The sequence below is a fragment of the Larus michahellis genome, chromosome 9 (genome assembly GCF_964199755.1).
Source record: "Larus michahellis chromosome 9, bLarMic1.1, whole genome shotgun sequence".
NCBI classification, from domain to species: Eukaryota; Metazoa; Chordata; class Aves; order Charadriiformes; family Laridae; genus Larus; species Larus michahellis.
In genome coordinates, this window is record NC_133904.1 from 31,550,281 (window position 1) to 31,573,097 (window position 22,817).

General features: G+C 35.2%; 1 protein-coding gene across 5 annotated transcripts in view; it reads left to right on the top strand.

Moving 5' to 3' along the window:
- Positions 1 to 22,817, top strand: part of DIAPH2 (diaphanous related formin 2) — a 225,110-nt gene that overhangs the window by 78,376 nt on the left and 123,917 nt on the right. For all 5 annotated transcript variants that reach the window (XM_074601955.1, XM_074601956.1, XM_074601953.1 and 2 more), the window contains 3 exons: positions 1,909 to 2,010; positions 7,421 to 7,660; positions 15,909 to 16,038. In XM_074601955.1, coding sequence (XP_074458056.1) covers positions 1,909 to 2,010; positions 7,421 to 7,660; positions 15,909 to 16,038 — 472 coding nt within the window. The remainder of the gene's footprint in view (positions 1 to 1,908; positions 2,011 to 7,420; positions 7,661 to 15,908; positions 16,039 to 22,817) is intronic.

Here is a 22,817-nt window from a genome sequence, read left to right on the forward strand (position 1 = left end):
TAACTCTTCCGTGAGGAAAACACTCTCAGAAAAAATATTCTCAATTCCTAGTGTGTCTTTCAGATAAATTCTTGTAAAAATACTCTTGTCAGACACCTTGTTTAGCAGAATTCAAGGCGTTGTGACAGTGAGTAGACAGTGATAATTTCAGCTTCTTAATTTCAGCCTCAGATTTCTACTACTACTTACGTTTAGGTAAACTATTTTTATTTACCATATTTTTATTTAAATCCACATCATTATGAATACATTATGAAACTGTTTCCTAAAGTACTGACAAAGATTTGAGTATGTGATCACTGAATGCTTTAGCTTCCTTTTCAGTTATTCAAGTAACCATATTTAAACACATGTCTGGGGGGCTGCAGTGCTAATAGAGCCGAGCTCCTCGTTTTAGAAGCTGAGGGTAAAATGAGTTGATCTATTAGCTCTGGACTGTTAAGGGATGTGGATGAGGAAAAAGAAATGATCAAGCGTGTTAACAGATCCTAGTTACGTGGCAAAAAACAAAAAAAGGCAGTTTTAGTAGTAGGCACTTGTATTTCTGCATTGATGGAAAAAATAATGTTTTATTGTAAGTTTATTAATGTGTACTGAAATATACATTTTTCTATGTGAAATTACTGTGAATTAATTTCACAAATACTATGAAATTATTAATGACAGCTTTTGGCCAATAATCTACCTAATGAAAATATGTTTAAAAAAAAAAAGTTCGTATCTTTGATCTTTACCAGCATTAAACAGTCAATCAAATGAGCAAGAATGTTTTTTGTTTTTTTTTTTTTCTTCAAGTAGAAATTTGTGGGGTTGGGTTGATAGGAAAGGAAGCATGCTTAGGTTTAAACAGGAGACCGTAGCTTATTTGCATGACATCCAGGTGAATCTGATGCTTATCTCTGTTGTGTATATTGAACTTTGCTCACTGAGACACTCAGTACTCCCCTGTGTAAGTGTAAAATGTCCTTCTGTAACAAGGACACTTTGTATGAGACTGCTTGTCATCTGTATTTTTCCTTATTAAGATGGGCGAATGTTTGATTCTCTCAGCTTGGAGAGTTCAGTTAGCTATCACTTGCAAATTTGACAAATTAGACTGATGCCTTTCTGAAAGTTGCACCTTAATGCCTACTTCATCAAGCTTGGCAGAGTGATCAGTAATCAAATTCTCCTAACGAATAAAAAAATTTTGCAAGAGTGATGGCAAGATTGGTATGTTCTAAAAGTAAGTCACATGTACCTCTAATAGTACAGGTTTTCTCCCATGAAGATTTTTATATCTGGAAAAAATATTCTTCTCTAGCACCGGTTGCTTTTCTGATTTTTTTAAAAAGCACATAACTTTTTTTCGTAGCGAAGCTTATTTTTTTTTTTTTTGTGACATAGACCTGAACAGTCGTTATCGCTTCTGTCGTAGTGTCAGGGTGCATTTTATTCATAACTTGTGGGAACACATGGCACTGCACCTTTTCTGATGGGAGGAGACCCGATGTGCTATAACCTAACCAGGAGAAATTCAAGTTAAAGGAGCATGTTTTGAGATGTTTCAACTCTATGACTAGTGTTGCAGAAAGTATCGAAAGATTTAATTTTTGCAACGGTCCGTGCAATCAGGAGGGCAAAAGGAGATTGATTCTGCAGGGCCTGACAGCATCAAGGAGTTTTGTCTAACTTTTTAGTACTGAGAAGGCACTCTTCAAATTAGAGACTGTAACAGAGGTGCTGATGTCTGTATTAAATAATTACTGGCTTGATTTAATGTTTCTATAGTGTTAAAGCTGCGTAAATAAAAAAAAGCTTTCCATGATATCTTCATGCATTTCCATGTTGTGGTATTTTAAACGTGTTATTTTAAGATCTCAGCTAGTTTAATATAACAAATTTAATGTAATACCTTGTTTGTTTTAGAACCTAGTGAAGAATCTTCCTGAGCAGAAAGAACTCAATGCCTTAGCCGAATTAAAGGATGAATATAACGATCTTGCTGAGCCAGAACAATTTGGAGTTGTGGTATGTATTAGTGCAATAATTAACTGGAGGGTTCTATTTTGTCAAAGAGATTAAAAAGAAAAAGTTTGGGTTTATATTATTTTGGTTAGTGTTTCTGCAAGTCCTGCATTAGAAAAAGTTATCATCTATTTATTGATGAGTGATAATCTAAAAATTTCTGTAAATACATGTTAGGTAATTTTCTGGAAGGAATTATGGTATGTAGTTAAGAGCAACAGGAATTTCTGTGCCAGACCAAATCTTTTGTCTGACTGTCTTGCCTTGTTTGCATGTCTTGTATGTTTATTAAACAGTAAGGGAGAACACGCTAGGTTCAGGTAGTTACATTTCCAAGAGTTCATAAAAAAACCCATTAACTCAGTGGCATTAACTACTTCAATTAAATTTCTTCTGCTGTATCAAAAACTGTAAACAGCTGAAAGAGTTAACGTGCCCATAGTATCTCATGTTATGTTTCACCTTTTGGTTAAAAATAAAAATGCATGCATGTGTGTATATGTATTTTATGTATATATACACACGTATGCGTGTATATATACAAACACCTAGAACCTTGCAAAACTGCTCTAGAAGAGGTGTGGATTCTTATTAGAACTGAAATTGTAAATCGTATTCTGTTGCTTTTATTAGTGTTCAATACATATGTCTATTCCATAAGCATTATATATTCCATGGAATTCCATTCCATTATATAATACTCCATTCCATGGAGTATTATAATGGTTAGAACCTGTCTCCGACTGAAATTATAAAATTTGCATAAGTTACCCTAATACATGCTGGCAGATGATTGTATGATACCGAGTACTAAACTAGGGCTTGAGGACTCTCTTTCTGCTTCTGGTCTTCCAAAGACCCGACAAGTCCTTAGGCAAATTAGTTCCTGTTTTCATTTCACTTTGTCAGTCTAAAAGATTATAATGATGGTGATAGCCTCTGTAATGTGTTTAGAATTTATCCCTAACTCCACAGGAGCTAGGTTTGCTTTTGCTGGATTTTATGATGTTATGTACATTAAAATGTATTAAAACAGAAATAGAGCGTATTAAAAGAAAGAGCGAAACAAGCTTTTTACTAAAAAGCTCTGATTTGAGCTTAATTTGGCTTCAGAACTGCCTTTTGAGTGATTTTTTTTTTTTTTTTTTTTTTTTGGCAGGGACACATATAATTTGAGCTAATGAGATTTTTTTAGAGGATTTAGAAAATGGAAGATATCAATGACTTCTTTGGAAAAACTTTAGGCTATTGATTTTATTTTTTTAATAAACGGCGTAAAGTTCCAAAAATGTTTTATTTCAGAACAAAGATGAGGAATTTTGGTAGAAATGTGAGATTGGTTAGTCTTAGTGCAAGGTCTGCAGTAGGAAACCATTACCATCTATTTATTAATCAGTAACAACCTAAGAAGGAACAGTTCTCTTGCTTTATCTTGATGCGTTGGTAAACCACAAGCATTCAGTGAAGCTGCCAATATACAAGTAGTGTATTAAGTATGTGTAGATAGTAACTGTTATTAGTACAATTTTTACGAGAGTTTGCATTCATTTATTTTTTTACTGATAGATACCGGAAAACCAGTTGAGCTGAGAGGAGTAGCCGTTGTTGGATAGTTTACTTCTTTTTTAAATCAGAAGTGTATCTGTTAGGTCTGGTACTTATTTCCTTGTTCTTTTTATAAGTTGAGTTAAGAATATTACCACTTTTAAAAAGATCACTCCACAATTATGTGGTGTGAGTTTTAATTAATAACTCTTTAGTGAGCCAACAAAACAAGTGACTGGAGCTTACCAAAGAATTTTCTTTCTGCTGTATGTTCTGGGAAACTGGGAGGGTTTGTTTTTTGTTTTTTTTTTTTTGCTGGTATCTAGTGACTTGCAAAACTTCCTTCACCTGGTAAGAACTGGTTTATCAGTAATTTCATTGTTAATGCAAGGGGATAAGTTTCACTGAGTCGCTGTAGAGACTTGCAGATTCTGTGACCCTCTTTGCTGTGTAACCAGGATGAGCTCTATTGCACCGGTCTCCTTGAGAGGTAGACAAACCAGCAAAACTTGGACAAGTTTGTTGCACCTGCATTGGTTTGGAGTCATTCACTCATTTTAATTGAATTTATCTGCCACTCGTTCTGCCTCATTGTAATTTCTGGAGCTGCTGAAGAATTAATCTTTCTAGGACATGACTAGGGAAAATAAAAGGGCAATTGTTTAATATATTATAGGTAAGAGTCTGAGTAAGTTGACAAATTTGTATTGTAGGATTGTCAGTGCTTTTCCTTAGGAAATGAGGCAAATTTAATTGTGCTTTATGCCTCTTTCTCCAATAACCCTTGAACCTAGTTTTAATCCAGGGCTTGAGAATTGAATGATGATAATAAAGAATAAAGAACTGAATAAAGAACTTGATTAGGTAGAGAAATCAGACGAGAGACCTTTATGAAAGCCCAGAAGGGGAAATGACATGCAGTCCAGTGCTCACAGTTAGCTGGGAAAAAAACAGCCCCCTTTTTCTTTCTTCTTTAACTGTTTGTGGTCAGAGATAATGCTTGCTATTGCATGCCCCTATTGGAATGTGTTATTTCTTATATGCCTTTGACACTTAATTTTGTAAACTAAAAACAATTTGACCTTTTTCTAAGTGAATTTAATCTTTGCACCTTACTATTTTCAGACGATTCTTCTAAGTTCAATACGTTTATCAGCCAGCGAAATCACGTATTTAGAAATATGCATATGAAAGAAACACCAGGGCAGGGTTGGGAAGGAGGAAATAAAATGGCATTTGTGGTCATCTTCTATTGATACATAAAGAGCGTGATGTATATAAAACAACCCACTTGAAACAGCTCTTTTGAAATTAAGGTACTTGGAAAATATTATGCAGATCAGCAAATGAAATTAAAACTTCCTGCTGGTTTGGTAGGCAGACTACCTTGCAAAGCAAAGAAATGGTCAGTGTTCTATGACACTTCGCAGCATCAAAGAAAGTACAGATTGGCTGAAGTGTTGTAAAGGATTATTCTTCACGGATGTTTAAGTCACACTGTTCTGTTGGCTTATACATGTTTTTGTTGCCCTCTGTTTTCAATGCCTAAAGCTTTTGACACCTTTTTCCTGTGCCATTTTGAGTAAAGTCAGTAATTGGAGATTGTTCTACAAAAGATAAAGCAAGTTGTGATTAATTTTAATTCCCATCTACTGCAGGCCACTGAAGGTAGATCCTTTCAAGGCAGATGTTTTCAGTATGATATTTCTGCAATAAGGAATGACTAGAAGAATAATGTTTCAAGACTTTGTGTGATGTTGGCTTATAGAGGCTCACAGAGAAATTTGTGACAATGGGGATATATAAAAAAAGATTGCAAGTTACGCTGAAATGCTTCTTTTCCAATTCTTTCCTTTTCCTCGTTCGGTCTGATCATATGAATTGTTGGAGACCATCTGGAGTGCCGTCATATTTATGTTCATTTTAGTATGAATTGATCATTATTTAGGCCCCCCCCAAGTCTTTCCTATGAAAGTTATTGCTGCTGCTTCTGGTAGATAACACCGGTAGAAAAACTGTGGTTCCTCAAGGTGCCATGGTAAAGCTTTGGGCATCAGAGACATGAACACATGAAAATCTTTCTGCTTTGATAGCCAAGATCTGTGATTTGTCACATAACAAAGCTTTTCTTTCAGGGGGACAAAGTGCTTCAGGAACACCACTGATAGTGAATACATTGGGGGAGAAATCTTTCTGTATTCTGCTAATTAAAATTAGGAGTTAGATTTGGAAGGTAATCATTCCCGCATTTAAATGAAAATTTTTAAGTGGATTAAAAATTTTCAGTACATATTTTTCTCTTAAATTTAAATATATCATGTGAATATCTCCTCTGCTAAGTAGAAGGCAATATTGCTGATCACTTGTGCAAAATATTTTGGTAGCTACTCTAATGAAATTGGTCTTGGGCATTTAAACTAACGAATCACTTCTGTAGATACATTTCAGTATCTGTCATTTACCGTGTTACAATGCTGTGATTTGTAACCTCCCATCTTTTTATCAGCTCAAGAAAAAATTAGTCATATACTACCTTTTGCAAAGTTTATGATAGTATCTTGGGTTAGTAGTCTTACGAAAGTTGTTTAGAAGGACAAAAAGACAAGGAGTTGAAAAGCAGGCAGTATATTGCCTACAGAAACATGCCATGGAACTAGAAATTAAAGAGTATACCAGAAATAAATACCTACTTTAGTATCTCTGGGTATATTGCTTTTTTATGTAGAACTTAGTCTAATGAATTTCAGCCAAAACCTCTTTATGCACCTCCTGAATCTGGTTATTCTTTGGGATACATAGATTGGGGCTTTTTGATGGTTTGAACTTGAAAAGTCTTAGGATCAAATATATATCATAGTGTACCTTTAAAATACTTTTGAGCTTGTTTGGTAGTTATCAATACCAGTAGGATTCATATTATTTATTTTATAACTTGCTATAAGTGTAGATAATAATGGAACAAAAGTTTGGGTTTCATGTTAATTAAAAACTGAAAAAATAACCACCTTGTTAGATGTAGCACTGATGTGATTTGTAAATATCACAATTAACAGCTCATATCAGTTCAATGGCAGGAAATATTTCATGAACAATAGTACTAATATGACCTGGCTTGATATGAATATCTGCCTAGTGAGTCTTGACCTCCTGTGTCTCAAAGTCGCTCAGGTATTCCCGTGTCCTTCCACAAGGGTCCCGAAGAATTCATTGTCTCTCCCCGCTGTTACTCTCCCAGGGACCAAGAGCAAGTTGAGACCTTTGGGTCAGCTCAGTGAGAGAGTCTAAAACTGGAAAGTAAAATTCTTTACCTTAATCCGTCTGAAGTGTAGTGATTTGTGTCTATGCTGGTATCAGCACGCACATTTGAGACACTGTTGTGCCACTTCTGAAGGGAGAAAAACTGAGAAGCTTAGTTTTAGAAAATTGGTAAATATCAGTTCAAGGGTAACTTCACTGGAGATATGACAAAATGTTTGCAATGGGTACTTTCAGGCTGGTCGTCGGTTCTTGTGAACTGGTGGAACTGACTCACGTTTCCTTTGCTGGGAGGAAGGGCTTTGGCAGTGTGCATTTGTTGCCCGTGAGTTTGGAATTCACAAGTTAAATGGTTTGGTAACACAAAGCACTCTCTTATTTTCAAAACGTTGCTTTGCTGATTTTTTTCAGGCAAAGAGTATGGTTTGGAGAAGAATGCCCATGGGCAGGTACGGATTCCTGGAAGTACAAGATAGTCAGTGAAAACATATAGAAACTAGAGTCTTGCTGGTTGCACAATACTTTTTTTTTTTTTTTTTTTTTAGTATAAGCATTTTGCTTAAATAAGCTTTTGGTTTTTTTATGTTCTGATTTAATGTCTGTTATTTTGTAGATGAGTTCAGTGAAAATGTTGCGGTCACGTCTCAATGGGATCCTTTTCAAGCTTATGTTTGAAGAGCACGTAAACAATATCAAACCTGACATTATGGCGGTTACACTGGCTTGCGAAGAGATGAAGAAGAGTGAAAGCTTTAGTAAGCTTTTAGAGTTAGTGCTGTTCCTTGGAAACTACATGAACTCTGGCTCCAGAAACGCACAGTCTCTTGGTTTTAACATCAGTTTTCTTTGCAAGGTAAGATAAAGCTATAGAACTTGTATGTGCAGATTCATGAAACTCACGACACATGAGGAAGTACCCTAAATAGGGAAAAACAGCAGCATAATTTACTGACTGCACCTCTGTTATTAAAAATGGATAGACAAAATAGAGAGTAAAGATTACTAGGATGGTCCCCTGCTATAGTTGTCTTTTTCCGTGCAATGGCGATTTAAGGCAGTTAATAGTAAGTCTGTTCTGAGTCTTTCTAAAGTATACAAGTAGAACAGCTTTTTTTGATTGGAATTTGTTCAACTATCATCTTTTCAATAGAATATACACAGAGCTCAGAATTTGTTAAATAGCTCTAGCTACTAGTCTGTCTTTCCATCTTCTACCCAGCTGTCCCTCAGGCAGCGTCACGGAAGTAAGTATTTGGGATTAAAGATGGACATTGTTATCCTGTGTTTAACTTTAATTGTGGTGGCAAAATACAGGATGCAAGGAGAACTCCAGAATCTATAGTGGTTAGAATTTAATGAGCAGTGCTTGTTTGTTTATATGGTAAAACGTGTGTAAGGCATTGATCTGAACTTGACTGTCTCAGTTTGCAAAGTACCTTTGAAAGGATCTTTAAAATAAAGGCTTGCAACATTTGTAAACAGATTTAAATAAAAGACAAGTTAGCGTAAACCTTGCAGAGGAATTTTTCGGTTATTTTCTGTTTGGTCTAATCAGAGGGTCCAGGTTTCAAGACCTTTTTTTGGGTGCCGTGGGGAGACATGACGTGTACCTCAAGGAGATTGAACCTTGGGGGGAAAATAATATTCCAAATGCACAGCAAGTCTGATCTGACATATTTCAGTAGAGAAAGACTCTGCTTGCTATAGTTTAATACAAAGATGTTGCTAACTTTTTTGGTAAAATAAAAACCATCACCTGAGAAATACTTTAATTCTTTAATAGCTTTTTTTAAAGAGAGGCCAATTTGAAGGATATTTTTTTTTTTTCTAATAAATCTAGTGCTGCATTTTCTTTTCAGTAGTAGTGGAATCTAAAGGGAATTTAATGTTTTAAGCAGTAAACTTCTTGTTAATGGTAGGGAGGGGAAATGACGAGTTCATGAATGGTACTCTAGCACAGCGTAGATTTGAGAAGGTATTCTTGCACTCCAGGTGATAGATTTATGAATTGGTGTCAATGCACATCCCACAGATGTTGACACAGCTAATGCAGACTGACTAATCCTGCAAATTGTTCTCCACCGAACTGAATAATTGCTGAAGCATAGCTATCTGTGCTTACAGCTAAATTCCATTTAAAATAGCTGAGACAAAAATCTATGACTGTTTAATTCAGCCTTGCCCTCAGAAACAAAATCTGTGTGTGAACTTTTTTGTTTTCAAGAGAGATATTTCTGAGGGAAGTGTTCTTCTCCCCCTGCCCTCCCCACCGGGCCGAGACATTAGAGAAAATACTTAAACATTATCCCAAATAAAATGTTGACTGTACTCTTGCGTTTAGGTACTAGGTATATTTTGTTATAAGATGAAGTCAAAAAATAAAATAATCACAAAGTCAGTGATCGTTGTTAGAGCTAAAACAGAGGTCTCGCCAAAATCTGGTCATGAAATTGTATCATTAACACCTCTGCATATTGATTAAACCTTGTGAATTATCACTCGTAGGTTCCAAACTCATAACAAGTCACTTAAATTAATGGAAATGTAAATAAGTTTCTCCAGACAGAGTGACATGTGCATTGTCTGCTATTTAAATTTATTCTTTATTAGGCAAGTTAAAAGATATTTTTTGCTATTTAAAAGCTCTGGTTTTCATTGCTTTACGTATTTGCCATTCTAATTTGAATTAGATTAGTATAATAACGTGCTTTTGCAAGAGGTATTTTTTCAAATGGTTTTGTACCTTTACTTATGCTTTAGTATCGTATTTGGAGAACTAACCTTTTACTGCATCGATATTTAATTTCATGAATAAGAGTTGCTTACACAGTTAGTATTCACAATGGATTTTTTTTTTTTTAATTACTGTTAAGAACCCAAATTTATATTTGGGTAATGACTCTATTATTTTCAACTGGTAATTGCATTTGGTTTATTTGTTTAATATCTTTCAAATTCTGCCCTCCCATTTTCCACCCAAAATACTAAGATAGCTTTATTGGCCTTGTGTTATTAACTAAGAGCACAGTCTGACGAGCCTTTATTAACTGGTGCGAATAGTACAAAATACTAAATCGTATCAGGTGACAATATCTTTTATAAGCGCTAGGTTTAATATCTGTCTACAACCACCTCTCAGCTTTAATCCTTTATTATTAAAACAGCCTCAAAATTTAGTATTATTGGTCAATAATGGGCCTTCACTGTGAAAATGAAAACTTCTGTAGGTGTAAGCATGGTAGGGTGAGTATATTGTCTTGTTTACCGAAATCTTGCTGGAAATTAAAATTTCTGATTTATATGTCTTGGCTGAAGAAGGCAGTAAAAGAAATGAGTGACATGGAACAGCAAGAACAAGGTAGCAGTTTGTTTGCCAGTGTCATGTAGGTTACATGTTTTTGCTCTGTGGGGCATCTGGACGCTTCTAAATTTTGAAAGCTGTGTGAACGTGGAAAGATGTTATTTTAATTTATTTTGTGTGGTGGTAATTTGAGAAGGCACTTTTGCCATATGAAAGCTCTTCCTTGAATAATTTTCAAGTGTCTTTATTTCTTCTCCCAGGGAAGGTATTTCAGTCTTCAAGCTTTTCAAGAGTAATTTGGGAGCCTTTTATTTTGCATTTTGATAGCATACCCGTAAAGCGTAAAACTTACTAACTTACTTTAATATTTTGTGAAATACTTTGCGCACTGTTCGCTTTTATGTATGGAACCATGATAAGCAATAGGATGTTACACTTTAGAAGTTACGCTGTCAGATATAAGGTGGCAAAGAAACTTTGTCCTAATTTTTTTTGTTTGCCGTAAAACCTGCAACTTTTTTTTAAGCAACTTTAGAATGGGGAAAAGAATTTCTTACCAAATCTAAACATTATTTGCTTAAAGTAAGAACTGCTTCAGTAAGAGTTTTAAAATCAAACAAGGCCACCTGGCTTAATGTTTCAAAATGTTGGTCATTGCTCTGTCTCATTTTTTGGTCTTTTTTTTGGTGGCTCTCACTGTAAGATACTTGATGGGTCAAATTTATAAGTTAAACCATAGTAGTGTCTTCTGAGTATCGTTGTTCTGGACGGACCTTATCTGATATGTGAGTAGAATTTATCATAAATCTAGCTGACTTGAGTCATATGGTAGTTTTTAAGCTGTTCTTTACTGTATGTTGATGTTTTGCCCAAAGACAAGGATTTAAGTCTCAGAAAAAATAACCAGGAAACACATTAGGAAAAGGGGAATCAAACCAATGGTTATTTGGTCAATGATTTTTAAAGGCTTGATGTTTGCAGGTTTTTAGTTTGTAGGTTTTTTTTCTTTTTTAGACCAGTGACTGAAACAAAGATAGTTTGGACCATTGGACTTTCTGCTCATGACGCTGTTAATTTCTTTTTGAGCCAGCTGTCAGCATAGTAGTACACATGGGTCCGTGCACATGTTTCCGTGGGCAGAATACACATAAAAAGCAGAGTTGTTTTAATGATGAGGTATCCTACTGTTGGTGAATTCACTTTTCAATAAAACCTGTGTTTCGCATTGATTTTTTTTTTTTTGGTCATCTTTGAACAGTCTGAAAATTAATTGTCTGTTTAGTAAACGTAGTACTTACGTTATATGATTTGAAAAAAGAAAAGAAAAAAGGCAAGTATTGATCTGGGATAAGTGTTTGTTTCTGTGAAATAAATATTCTTAAAACAGAGCTGGTCATTTTGTACACAGTAATCTGTTACCGTGTAACAACTTTTATTAAAACATTATAAAGAAAAGAAAGCGTGAATTCAGACCTGTCTGGACATAGCTAAAAAGCTAATGCCTGTGTAGTAACTGCAAATCCTTAAAAACAGATTATCTTTCTGGATGTTATATTGCGGTATATGACATTCGTGAAGAAAGAAATGATTTGTAAACAACCTTTGGCAGAAGCCAGAGAACTTAATTTTGTTCAAATAAGAGAGATCACCATTAGAATTCCTGCGCCGTGTGAAGACTGGCAAGCAGTAACAGCTGCTTTGTATGCACCAGGGCGTTCATGATTGCCTAAGTGCTCCGTGAAAATGTAAGTATAGTAGAAAAATAGTAAAGTTCAGAGAGGCTGCTGTAGTAATTCGCTAAAGGTAAATCTTTTTACCAGTTGTTGCATTCAATTAATGTGTACGAGTGATCCGACTGCTATTGTGGACCCTATTGCACCAGTTTCTAGCTCTTACCAAGGACAAGAGAACCCTCATAGCTGTATAAAGGTATGCTAGGCAGAAATTTAATTGAAAGAAAAGAGGTTTGCTTTAGGCATGCGTAGGGTACAGCTTCGCTTCTTTTTGTGGTGAATTCATGTCAAGACTAATAGCAAGCATCCTTCTGTTTTAATAAAGCTTTTGTGGTATTCTAGCTGGATCAGTGTGTATTTTATGTAATAAGGAATATCATGTTACTTGTTCATGGTGCAAATAGTACAAGACAAGCTCTTTATCTAGTTTGACTGTTACTTACCTAGTGTACATTTATTAATGATCTACCAGCCCCTTTTCTGTTAACGTGGGAAAGATTTCTAGGATATGAAAAGTTATATAATCTCATAAAAATAAATAGAAAGCTTTTTTTTAAGCTATAATAATAATAATCAAATGTCAATCTAGTGAGAGTTAAAACATACTTATTTTTTTCCTTATGTTCGCTGTCACTTTTAACTCTCACACCTGCCAATTTAATCCAAAAGTACATGTTAAAAAAAAAAAAAGAAGAAAAATTCTGGAAGTGGGTTATGGTATGATTTGCATGTTTTAAATGTTTTTACCAAGATACTACATGTAAAGGAGAATTTTGTGTTATTGATGTTATTTCTGAGCTACAGACCTAAACATCTTACTCTGTGTATTACTTGATTTGAATGGGTGTACTTGCGAGTATTGTGGTCTGTGTATTATTAATCTTTAATCCTTTCCCAAGCAATGAATCTGATAGTATTGACCATTTAAATTGATGCTTCAACGTTCAGCGGGAAGCTGCTTTCTGAATCCTGCACTGATCTACTGATTTTTTAAGTGTGTTATTCCCAAATTCTGTCTCTCAGATAAAGAAAAGCCATAGAATCAAAACCTATGTTTGAAAATTTTAACACTATAGTGTCAATGTCATCTTTAAAAATAAATACATTTGGAAAACGTTAGGTCAGTGACATGCATTCTTAATGCTTTGCAAATGCCATATATACAGACACTGTTCTGCAAAAGCTTTTATACTCCTGTGTGTTAACACTGCCAGAGATGTAGAAATGAAGCAATTATTTGTATTCCAAATGGTGAATTCCATTACTGTTGGTGAGTTTTGTTGGTTTACCAAGTCTCAGGGAACTATTTGGAGTTCTCTAATATGGTAATGCTTTGAGAATTAAAAGGATGAAAATACAGAGGGCATAATGCAAAAACATTTGAAAGGTGGGGATTTTTAGGATTCACATACTTGTGTTCCAGTACACATCAGATCAGATGGGAAGAAAAAATCCTTTTCTTTTTTTTTTTATACCCATTTTATTTAGTTTTGTGTTTTGTTTAACGTACATAGGTGACTGGCAAGGGAGGAGGAGAGGCTGATGGAACTGGGCTTGTCCAGTCTGGAGAAATGAGGGTTTTGGGGGGGACCCGTAGCAACCTTCCAACACCCTATAAGTTCCTGGGAAGGTGGGGCCAGGCTTTTTAGCAAAGTGTACAGTAAAAGAGTGAGACAGGGGTTATAAATTGAAACAAGGGACACTTAAACTGGATATAAGAAAAACAAACTTCACTTTCTTAAAATATGACTTTTTAATTCAAAATGCACGTAATTGTCTTTTCCATAAAGTCAAAAATGTTAAAGAAGAATAAAAAAAGAGAGCAGACAAACAATTTAACCTGAATACAAGTACGCTCTGTGAATACAGAGGATGTAAAGACACAGCCCTGTTGATAACATTCCAGTTCCTATCACTCATTTCTATTTTTATATTTAAATAATATCTGCTAAACTACACTCAAGAAACACCTATCTTCCTTATCTTCTCATTATATCAGTAGGCCCGGAACTTGATTTTTAAAGTATAAGATTCTAAAGATCAAACAGAGCTCAGGGTTACCCGCTGTGTGTCTGAGCTATTGAAAGTCAAATATGGTTGAAGGCAGCTGAGGCGCGTTTCTTGACTGGGCTGAAGAAGAGCATTTGGCAGAGTTGGGTCAGATCCGAATGACTGTTTATTACAGGTTTTAAACAACACAGCAGGTGCTAATATTAACTCTTGTTAATATGATGTTACTGGTGGTGACAAAACATGTTTCTGTTGTAATCTGAAGGCAAAATAATTTTGTCCATTTAGGAGAAAAAAAAAAGCTTTATCTATTTGCTGATGTCAGAGAGATCAAAGACTGCAAATCCCACAGTTCTTGTTCACAGACAAATTGAAATGCAATTTCTTTTTACTGTGCAGATGTTTAGCCACTAAATCTACTATGTTTTTTCAAGTTGGAAAAACTTCTATGCATGCAACACATTAGAACCTTTTAACTGCGTACCATTACTGAGCATAGTTTAGTCTTTAATCACCGAATCGGTATGAATTAAATTGCATTCTTAATTGCCTAAATACCTTATATTTTTAAAAGCCTGTTTTTCGACTGCACTCATTTATTCTTAACAGGGTAATCCTTAAAGCTGAAAGGCCTGTATTAAATTGAACATCGATGGCAAGCCTGTCATGAGGATTATAGAATTAGAACTTCTAGTGATTTAGAGAATGAGAAAACAAATAGGAGATTTTACACACACATTTATGTATTCTTCTTAAACAAATCCTTGATTTCATTTGTTGTGTATGTTGTAGCTTACTTCTGTGTAAGAACGGTACTAGATGAGTTAGTAAAAGGCGGTTAAAAAAAAAAATCTTTACAGATATACTTGTAATACTAATTCTCTGCAAAAAGTGAAGTATGCTTATCTCGAACTTCTGCATACACCTACTCTCTGTCTTGCCCTTGTAAAGAAGGGGTAATCTCCACTTCCACTAAATCTTCAGTCAGCTCATGCATTCTCTCTTTATAGCTGCATGAAAATGGAGAAACTAAATTTGGACTTAAATTCATTTTCTCATTCTTTTAAGTTCATGATATTCCTTTGCGTATACATGGGGTTTAGCCACAAGTATCTGTTTATTTGGAAATTTCCCGCTAGCCCTTTTTTCTAACATTTATTTCAGTGTGTTTTGTGTGTTTTTTTTTTTGTTTTTTTTTTTTTTTTTTTTAAATAACAGATTCTAGCAGTTAATGCGGCTAGGTTAATGGAGAAGAGAGTGTCTTATCGTTTTCAAGAAGACTAGTTTATTTCAGACCACTAAAAATTGCCTCTGCAGCTGAGAGGATAGTGAAAATACGTAATTACCTATTTCTTCACACTGTGCACAACTTTCATGCGGTTTTTCATAAATAAAACTGGACGTATTAAATTTTCTTTACTGGCAGTTAGGATTACCTTTGCTTTTCTATTGTCGTTTTGTATTCCAGTACGTCGGGGTGCATTTATTTCATGTGTCTGTGTAGAATTTGTCTGAAAGTCTTTAGGATAAAGTAGCACAGTGTAGATGTTGCTTGGATTAAAAAAAAGGATTTACGACAAGGAGTTTCTTTAACTGGACTGGTAAAAGAACAAATTTTGACTTTTAGCAGGCTGTCCAGCTCTGCGGCGTTTCAGAGCAACTCCTTTAGAAATCTGGCAGTGGGGGGCATTGAAGGAGTGAACTGAATTCTGTTCTGTTTAATCTCTCTTCACAGCTATTGTTTTTTCTTGTTATCACAGCGAACATTCTGAACTCATGTTGTTAAAATCTGAGAACTTTATGGACTGTCTTCAGGTTTTTTTTCTCAGCATAATTAATTATTCTTTTTAAAAAAAATACAGCATAGGGATAGATTCCCTTTGTAGTCCTAAATTATAAAGAATGGGAGAAATTTTTTAAATAATTTGTTTCATTTGTAGGTAACTTTTTGCTAATGAGTTTACATCTTCAATATTCACTTTATTGAAAAACTTTTACTAAAAAAAAAAGTGATTTTTTTTTTTCCATCTTTGTTTTCTCCTGTGTTCACTTTTTAGATTCGAGATACTAAATCATCAGATCAGAAAACAACCTTATTGCATTTTCTGGCAGAAATCTGTGAGGAGAATTACCGGGACATCTTAAAATTTCCAGATGAATTGCAGCATGTTGAGAGTGCAAGTAAAGGTAAGCAAATAGATGAAACACCTCAAGGTAATAGCTGTTTGCTTTGACATTAAGTACTTCCAACATTTCATTTTAGATTGTAGGATTACGTAACCTGTAAGCATTGATAATCCACCTGGATTTTGCTTTTCTGGTATTTATTGACCTGAGGAGGAGTGAGGAGGAGAAAAACAGTAATAAACTTCTCTTCTCAAGTAGGTTGTGGAAATAATACAGCATATTTCAGTGAAGTACTTACAAAATCACAGATCGTCAGTTGTGTAGTTTACCATTAAGCTTTTGAGGTCTTGTTGCTTGAGAGTGAACACCCAGGTGTGCGCATGTGTACACACATGGTATGTTCCTCCTCCTAATGTGTGATTTAACATCTGAATATAGAATAACAAATACGCTTTTTAAAGATCCCAGACTGTATATGAAATGTATAGTTTAATTATAGTGTACAGTCAAATGTTTAATACTGATTTTATTTTTGGTCAGTCAGTAATATAGCCCAGTGAATATGATAAAAAAACTTAATTCATTTGTTGGGTAACTTTTTGTGTGAAATATGTTGTGCAGCTTGGCGCACTTGTTGCTTAGCTGTCGAAAGCGGAGGCTATGTGATAGCGGTTGATGGAAATAACACAAACTGGTTTTTTGACTGGGCATTACTGATGCATCAGAGGACAAATACTTGGAGGGAGCACAAGAATATGAAGGGAAGGAGAAGGGAAGAGAAGTTTTGTACACGTTTCTGCTAGCTCTGTCCAGATTTTCTCTTGCAAATTTTTGTCTCTTTTTTTTTTTTCAGTGTTATCAGTCAGTGTCTCTTCAGTACAGTGGTTAGCTGTTAGATACTTTTTCTTAATTAGACCATCATTTTCTTTCACTTTGTCGTCTTCTATCTTAAACTTCAGTCTAGTGAGAGCTGGACTCTTTTTTCCCAGAGGACTTAAGGAATAGGTCATCAATCAACCTAACTTTGGTATTGTTTCATCTCCAACTTATTCACAGATTTATGACATTGTCTTTGTCATACCATTTTTGTGCTGCTTCTCAGACTTTGCAAGTACCTTTCCATGGGGTTTTTCTGCATAGCAACTAAATTTTATTTATATTGAATAAATGTCTCCATGCATCACTTGCCTCTTCACTGATGAATGCTTCATTGGCATCAACACCTATTGACAAAAGGGAGCTGATTTGTCTCTGCAGGGTTGGGGATGGTATTGTGTTTTAAGGTAGTACAGAGACTGAGGAGATAACTTGTACATTACCATCTTGAATGTGCCATATATACACACACACATATATAAATAAAGGTACATGCTTAAACAGTGTACAACCGGCTGCTTATATCTGAGCACTACTATGGATCTTTCACAAAGAATTTTTACAATTGCTATTAATTTTGCTGTTGGCTGTCAATGTGATTGTTCCCGACCTCTCGTACAGAGTCAGATAACTCCCTCAAACTGATTTTTTTTCTTTAATTTTTTTTTTAACCCAATAAGTGTCACTGGTCTGGCCAGAGTGTTCGCAAGGACCTATGATCGAGTAACGTAGTGATTAATTTTATTAATGCAAATGGCAGTTTGACATCTTATCTAAATTCCATAAATGTTTTCTACCACTTGGTAATTCTTTTCCGGCGGTGTTTTTTTTAAAGTTTAATCTTTTTATTCTTGTATCTATCGTTAAATTCTTTACAAAGCCTTATTGTTTACCAGGCACATGTTATTATCTTTTATTAATTTTCTCCTGTGGCTAATGCTTTACCTTGCAGCTTTGAGATTTTTATAGTGATTTTTTTTTGAGATTTTTTTATAGGGGTTTTTATAGCCTCTGATGCTCTGTAAGTTGACTTGAGGAATTAAACCAAAAGAGTTAGTAAAGTTTAGTTAAGCTATAGCATCTAAAAGAGAGAAAGCATATTAATAGGAGTAAAGTCACTAATAATCCTGATGCTTAGAATATGTATGAAAGAGGTTTTATTGCAGTTAAATTTGTTTCATTCTCTGAGATAAAAGCTCATTACGATTCCTATAAATAGTGGTGACTTCTTATCAGAAGCATAAATTACCATTCATTTTTAATGACCAAGACTTCCCTTTCAGCCCTTCTTTGCTTTCTGTAACAAAGCGCATTTTTGGCAGAAAAAACGTGATTTGTGCAACTTGCTTCAACTGTTACCCATGGTACTTTTTGGGTTTTGTTTAATTGTAAAGTTCATCTCTTCTGTCAGTTGTCGTCGTTTTTTCTGTGTAGGAAGTTAATGTGCTTTGTGTGGAAGAGAAGATTTTTCACTTCCTATTTATTGTTTGGTGTTTTATAAACCAGTGGTTTTAGGGGCGGACAGTTAGGTTTATTTTTCCTGTAGGAGGCTTCTTTTGGAATAAATTGGCTACAGATATGAGGACATTGGCATCAGTTAGTTACGCATAAAATAGAAGGAAATCTACCAGTAAATATTATCTTTGTGTGAATTTTAAGTAAGGAAATATGAGCTAAACAGGTGACAGTCTGATTACTTGAGATGTATGCTGCTTACTTTTTAGGCAGAAGGCAGCCTCATAGTTTGAACCGTACATAAAATTCCAAATGCAAGACTTAGCATATTCAACTCCGTTTAAATCTTGGATGCATTTTCTCAGTTTCTCGTAAACAGAAATAAAGTCCTGTTTTGCTTTAATTTTCCCATAGGAATAAAGAACCAGCATCTGAATAATGGATGGTGTTGTCTTTTTTTAACAAATAGCAGATAAAGCATAAAACTGGATTTTAATATGAAAAGGTCAATGGGATTAGATGAACTGCCCGTGCATGTACTAAAATCTTCAATAATCTGTTACTAGGTATAATAAAATATTTGATCTTTTTAAAGATGGAAGATCAACCTAGAGGTTTATGAAAAGGAAAAATAAATTAGGAAACAGTTTTATTCTGGAAAGTATAAGCAAAGGTCAAACTGATTAACTATCAAGAGATTATTGGAAAAGCATTCCTTCTTGCTTGAAGCAGACTGTATGAAAGGAAAACCAATAAAAAAATCACAAGATTGTGACAAACTGGATTTTTTGATCGAAGTAATATTCACGTACCTTCCCCAGTCTGCAGTGTTTTCCTCTTGTTCGCCTATTGTTGAAACTATGGAAAGCCTTTTTTCGTATTTCTACCTTTACTTGTTACTCCTGTTGCTGCTTTTCATGGTTTTTGGTCTCACCATTTTATAATCCGCGATTTTACTAAACGCCTTACAAATTTCAGTCCTTTTCTTGGGGTTCAGTCAAACAAAACTTCAAAACAAAAACAGGAGGTACCTTCCTAAACTCAGGTAACAAGTTTGGGATTCCTGGACAAAGTCGTGTTGTAAAAAGTAGAATTTGGAATTCCTTAGAATCGATAGGTTTTTTTTTTTTTTTTAATTTGAAACTCCTCTGAGTGTCAAGCCTCCCAGAAATCATAAAAAAGAAACATGTAACACATGAAACTAAGAGGAGGAACATTAGCCATGTGTTTTATAACAACAACTTGATTTCAGATTTTAAAAGGGCAACAGTTATAAATCCGCAGCTCATGGTTTTAAACATTGTGGCCGTATTTAAAATAAAGCATAACCGTATCAGTTGAACATTGTGTCCAGCTCCTCCGACGGTTAACAGTTCTTGACATATTGTGTTACCTGCTTGCTTTGTCTGCCAAGAGTGGGACTTACCGGGCTGCGTGGAGTCGTATGAAGGTTTGTGAGTTTGTGTTGTCCCGCTGGTGTTTTCTTCAGCAACAGCTGGGTATGGAATGCTGTTATCTGTAGTTGGCCATTCTTCATGTTCTCCTGACGCGTTGTAGGAGTTAGTGACCCCTCGTGTGTATAGATGGATTTTGGGGTGAGCTGAGCAGTTTAATAGGACTCCCAAGAACAGCTAAACTCCAAGCGAAGGGCTGAGCTTAACTGTGAACGCAATATAGATAATATAGCCTCTTTCAGAGATAATGAGGGGTTTTTCCAGTTCTTAAGATACAGAATTCTGTGCCTGATATATACCACCTAATAATTCTTTTAAAGTATTGTTAAAAGAAACATGGAGCATTCTGAGTAAAACGAAGTGAAAGACGCCTTGGGGAAGGTGAATTATGTCTGTGCAGTAGACTAAAAAGCAGTAGTAACAGGAGCACAGATTTCTCACTCATGTTGAGACAAAAAATTTATTGCTTTAATTTGCAAGCATATGGTTTTGGCAGTTAAGGCATCTCTCTAGAAAGGACGTTAGCAATCAGAAGCACTGTGGAATGCAAATATGTATATACTTAATATATTATTACAAATACTGTAAGAAAATATTAATTTCTAAATTCTGTACAAGTGCTTTACTTCACTGTGATTTAATGCCATAATTTTAGAGTGGGGAAAACAGTTTAAAACATTCTGTGCCATTGTTGCTTTAAGGTATAGCAATTTAAAACATACTCATAAGTAGTAGTCATTTTTCTGTCAAACAAAGTTTTATAGTTCGTTGCAATAGAAGAAACTGTTTTTACAAAGCGATCTGCAGTATTTTCCACCTTGCGCAGTTTAAATTGCTGAAACAGATTTTGCCCAATCTGGCACATTAGTGCATATAAAATAGACAATGCCTTCTGGCGTGAGAAGTTTAATGCCTGCATCTGTGACTTTTCTCTCCGTAATAGAATGCGAAGTTGGCGTTTTGCATCATAATCAAAAGTCAATCTTGCACTGCGTAGTGACTTCTATCATTCTCTTCATTCACATAAATCGCAATATTGGAATGTCTCGATGTGTTTTTCTGTATGTAGTAACTACGCAGTTTGGTACCTCAAATACAAGACGACTTTTTTTCTCTAGTAGCTCTCCTGTATTTGCATATAGCAACACCACATTGATGGTAGCTTATGCGTCATCTCGTTAAAAGTTTTTTGACAGACATGTTCTCCTTCATTGACAGTGTCGGCAAGGAAGACAGGGAAGCAGAAACTTCACAGATAGTTTGGATGCTGTAGTTACAAGGTGCAATTTCTGAAAGAGATCCTGCTGGAGACTCAGTAGGATTCTGGATTGGCTTACACTCTGCAAAACTGCTTTCTAAATTTTCCCAGTCTGTGAAGATTTTGAGGATTTATTTAGTTGCTATCTTCTAATGTGTAATAAATGGTCTGCAAAATCATGGTAGTTCTGAATTCTGAAGCTGCAATTTGGATTCTATAATAAACAAAGTTATGTTGTAGAGCATGCATTTTAAGGATCCCCTTCTCTCCCCGAAGCCTAAATATCAAGGGCAAAATTAAAGAATAGTCCAAATGACTCTCGTGGGCTGTTTCTTATTATAGAAATTAAACCATTTAAGAATTTCTGGCTGTAGTTAAACCATTTGAGATTTGAAGACTGCTTTAAATGACTTCTCAAATTATGTAATCCATTTAGAATTCCTTAATACAAGCCGCTGGGGAGAGGTGAAAGCTGAAAACCAGCACTTCCTCCTTATGCGTTCTTGAATTTGTACTTTGATGCAAGAAAGGTTGTTACACCTCTGGAAGCACGGCTTGAGCTTCAGGTAATGGGGAAGCCCAAACTCCTGTTGGAAGTTGAGATCCTGAAGGGAGGTCTATTGGGTGAAGTTGTTCAACACCTTCTCTGGTGAGTGTTCAGTAACAACAGACAGGTTGTATTACAAAAGCTTTGCTCTTTCTTTTTATTCCTTTCTGCCGGTTTTTGCACACTTGCACTGCTGAATAGTGTGCCAGAGCTGCTTCACAGTGAGTTACAGCAGGCACACATCAGTTCCGTACACAAACCAAGCAAAGTTGGACTATGGAGAAAGAGTGACAGTGCGAAATATGGGCTTTTGAAATGAACACAGCAGAATTGAGCGCGTTCAGTTGATGCTTCCAAATCTTCATGCTATGAATAGAACAAAAAAGTCCAGTAGCTTCTTTCCCTTGCCTCACTTGAAATTTGCCTTATACCTCGGAGTATATATATATACTCTCTATATATACCATATATATACACACAAGGTGTGTATATATATATGTTTATGTATGTATATACAAGGTGTGTGTATATGTATATATATACACACCATATATATACACACACACACCTTTTATATAGATATATATATATATATACACACACACACCTTATACCAGGGAGTTTCGCTTCAGTATTCTTATTTAATAGGTACCGATTTTGTGATTATAAGCTCTGTTTTCAAAATTAACTCAACTTTTAACATCTTGAAAGACACTTGTAATTAAATTAACATCAAAGTCAAGTGAGTTTCTGGAGTGCTCTGGAGGAGATATCCGTATGGCCAGGGGAATGCTACTGAACACAACGTTCTCCTCACTGATCACCTCTAATACTTCTGGTTACCTTTCTGAAATAGGGGCATCTGTTTTCTCAAAGGTTTGTATTTGTAATATGAAAAGTCAGTTCATATTCAGCTGATAAAGGTTATATTCTGCAGTGACTATTATTTACAGTTTACTCATAGTGAGGTAGACCCAAAAAGTTGGGTGAAAAAGCTGGTGTTGACAAGGGAGTTCAGGGAAAGGAGGGAGTTAGCGCACACAGAATTTATGCAGGTCACAAAAATAAGCATAACTCTTGTCAGGATTCAAGCAGAGGGACTCTTAGGGGCTCAGGGCTTTTTCTTTTTCAGAAGACCAGTCTTTTGCTGCCAATTATTTTGACCTTAAGAAGTAAACAATTTTGAGTCAGTAATGAGTTGCTAATATGACCTGTCCAAAGAAAGGAAGAGATTTCATGTTCCAATATA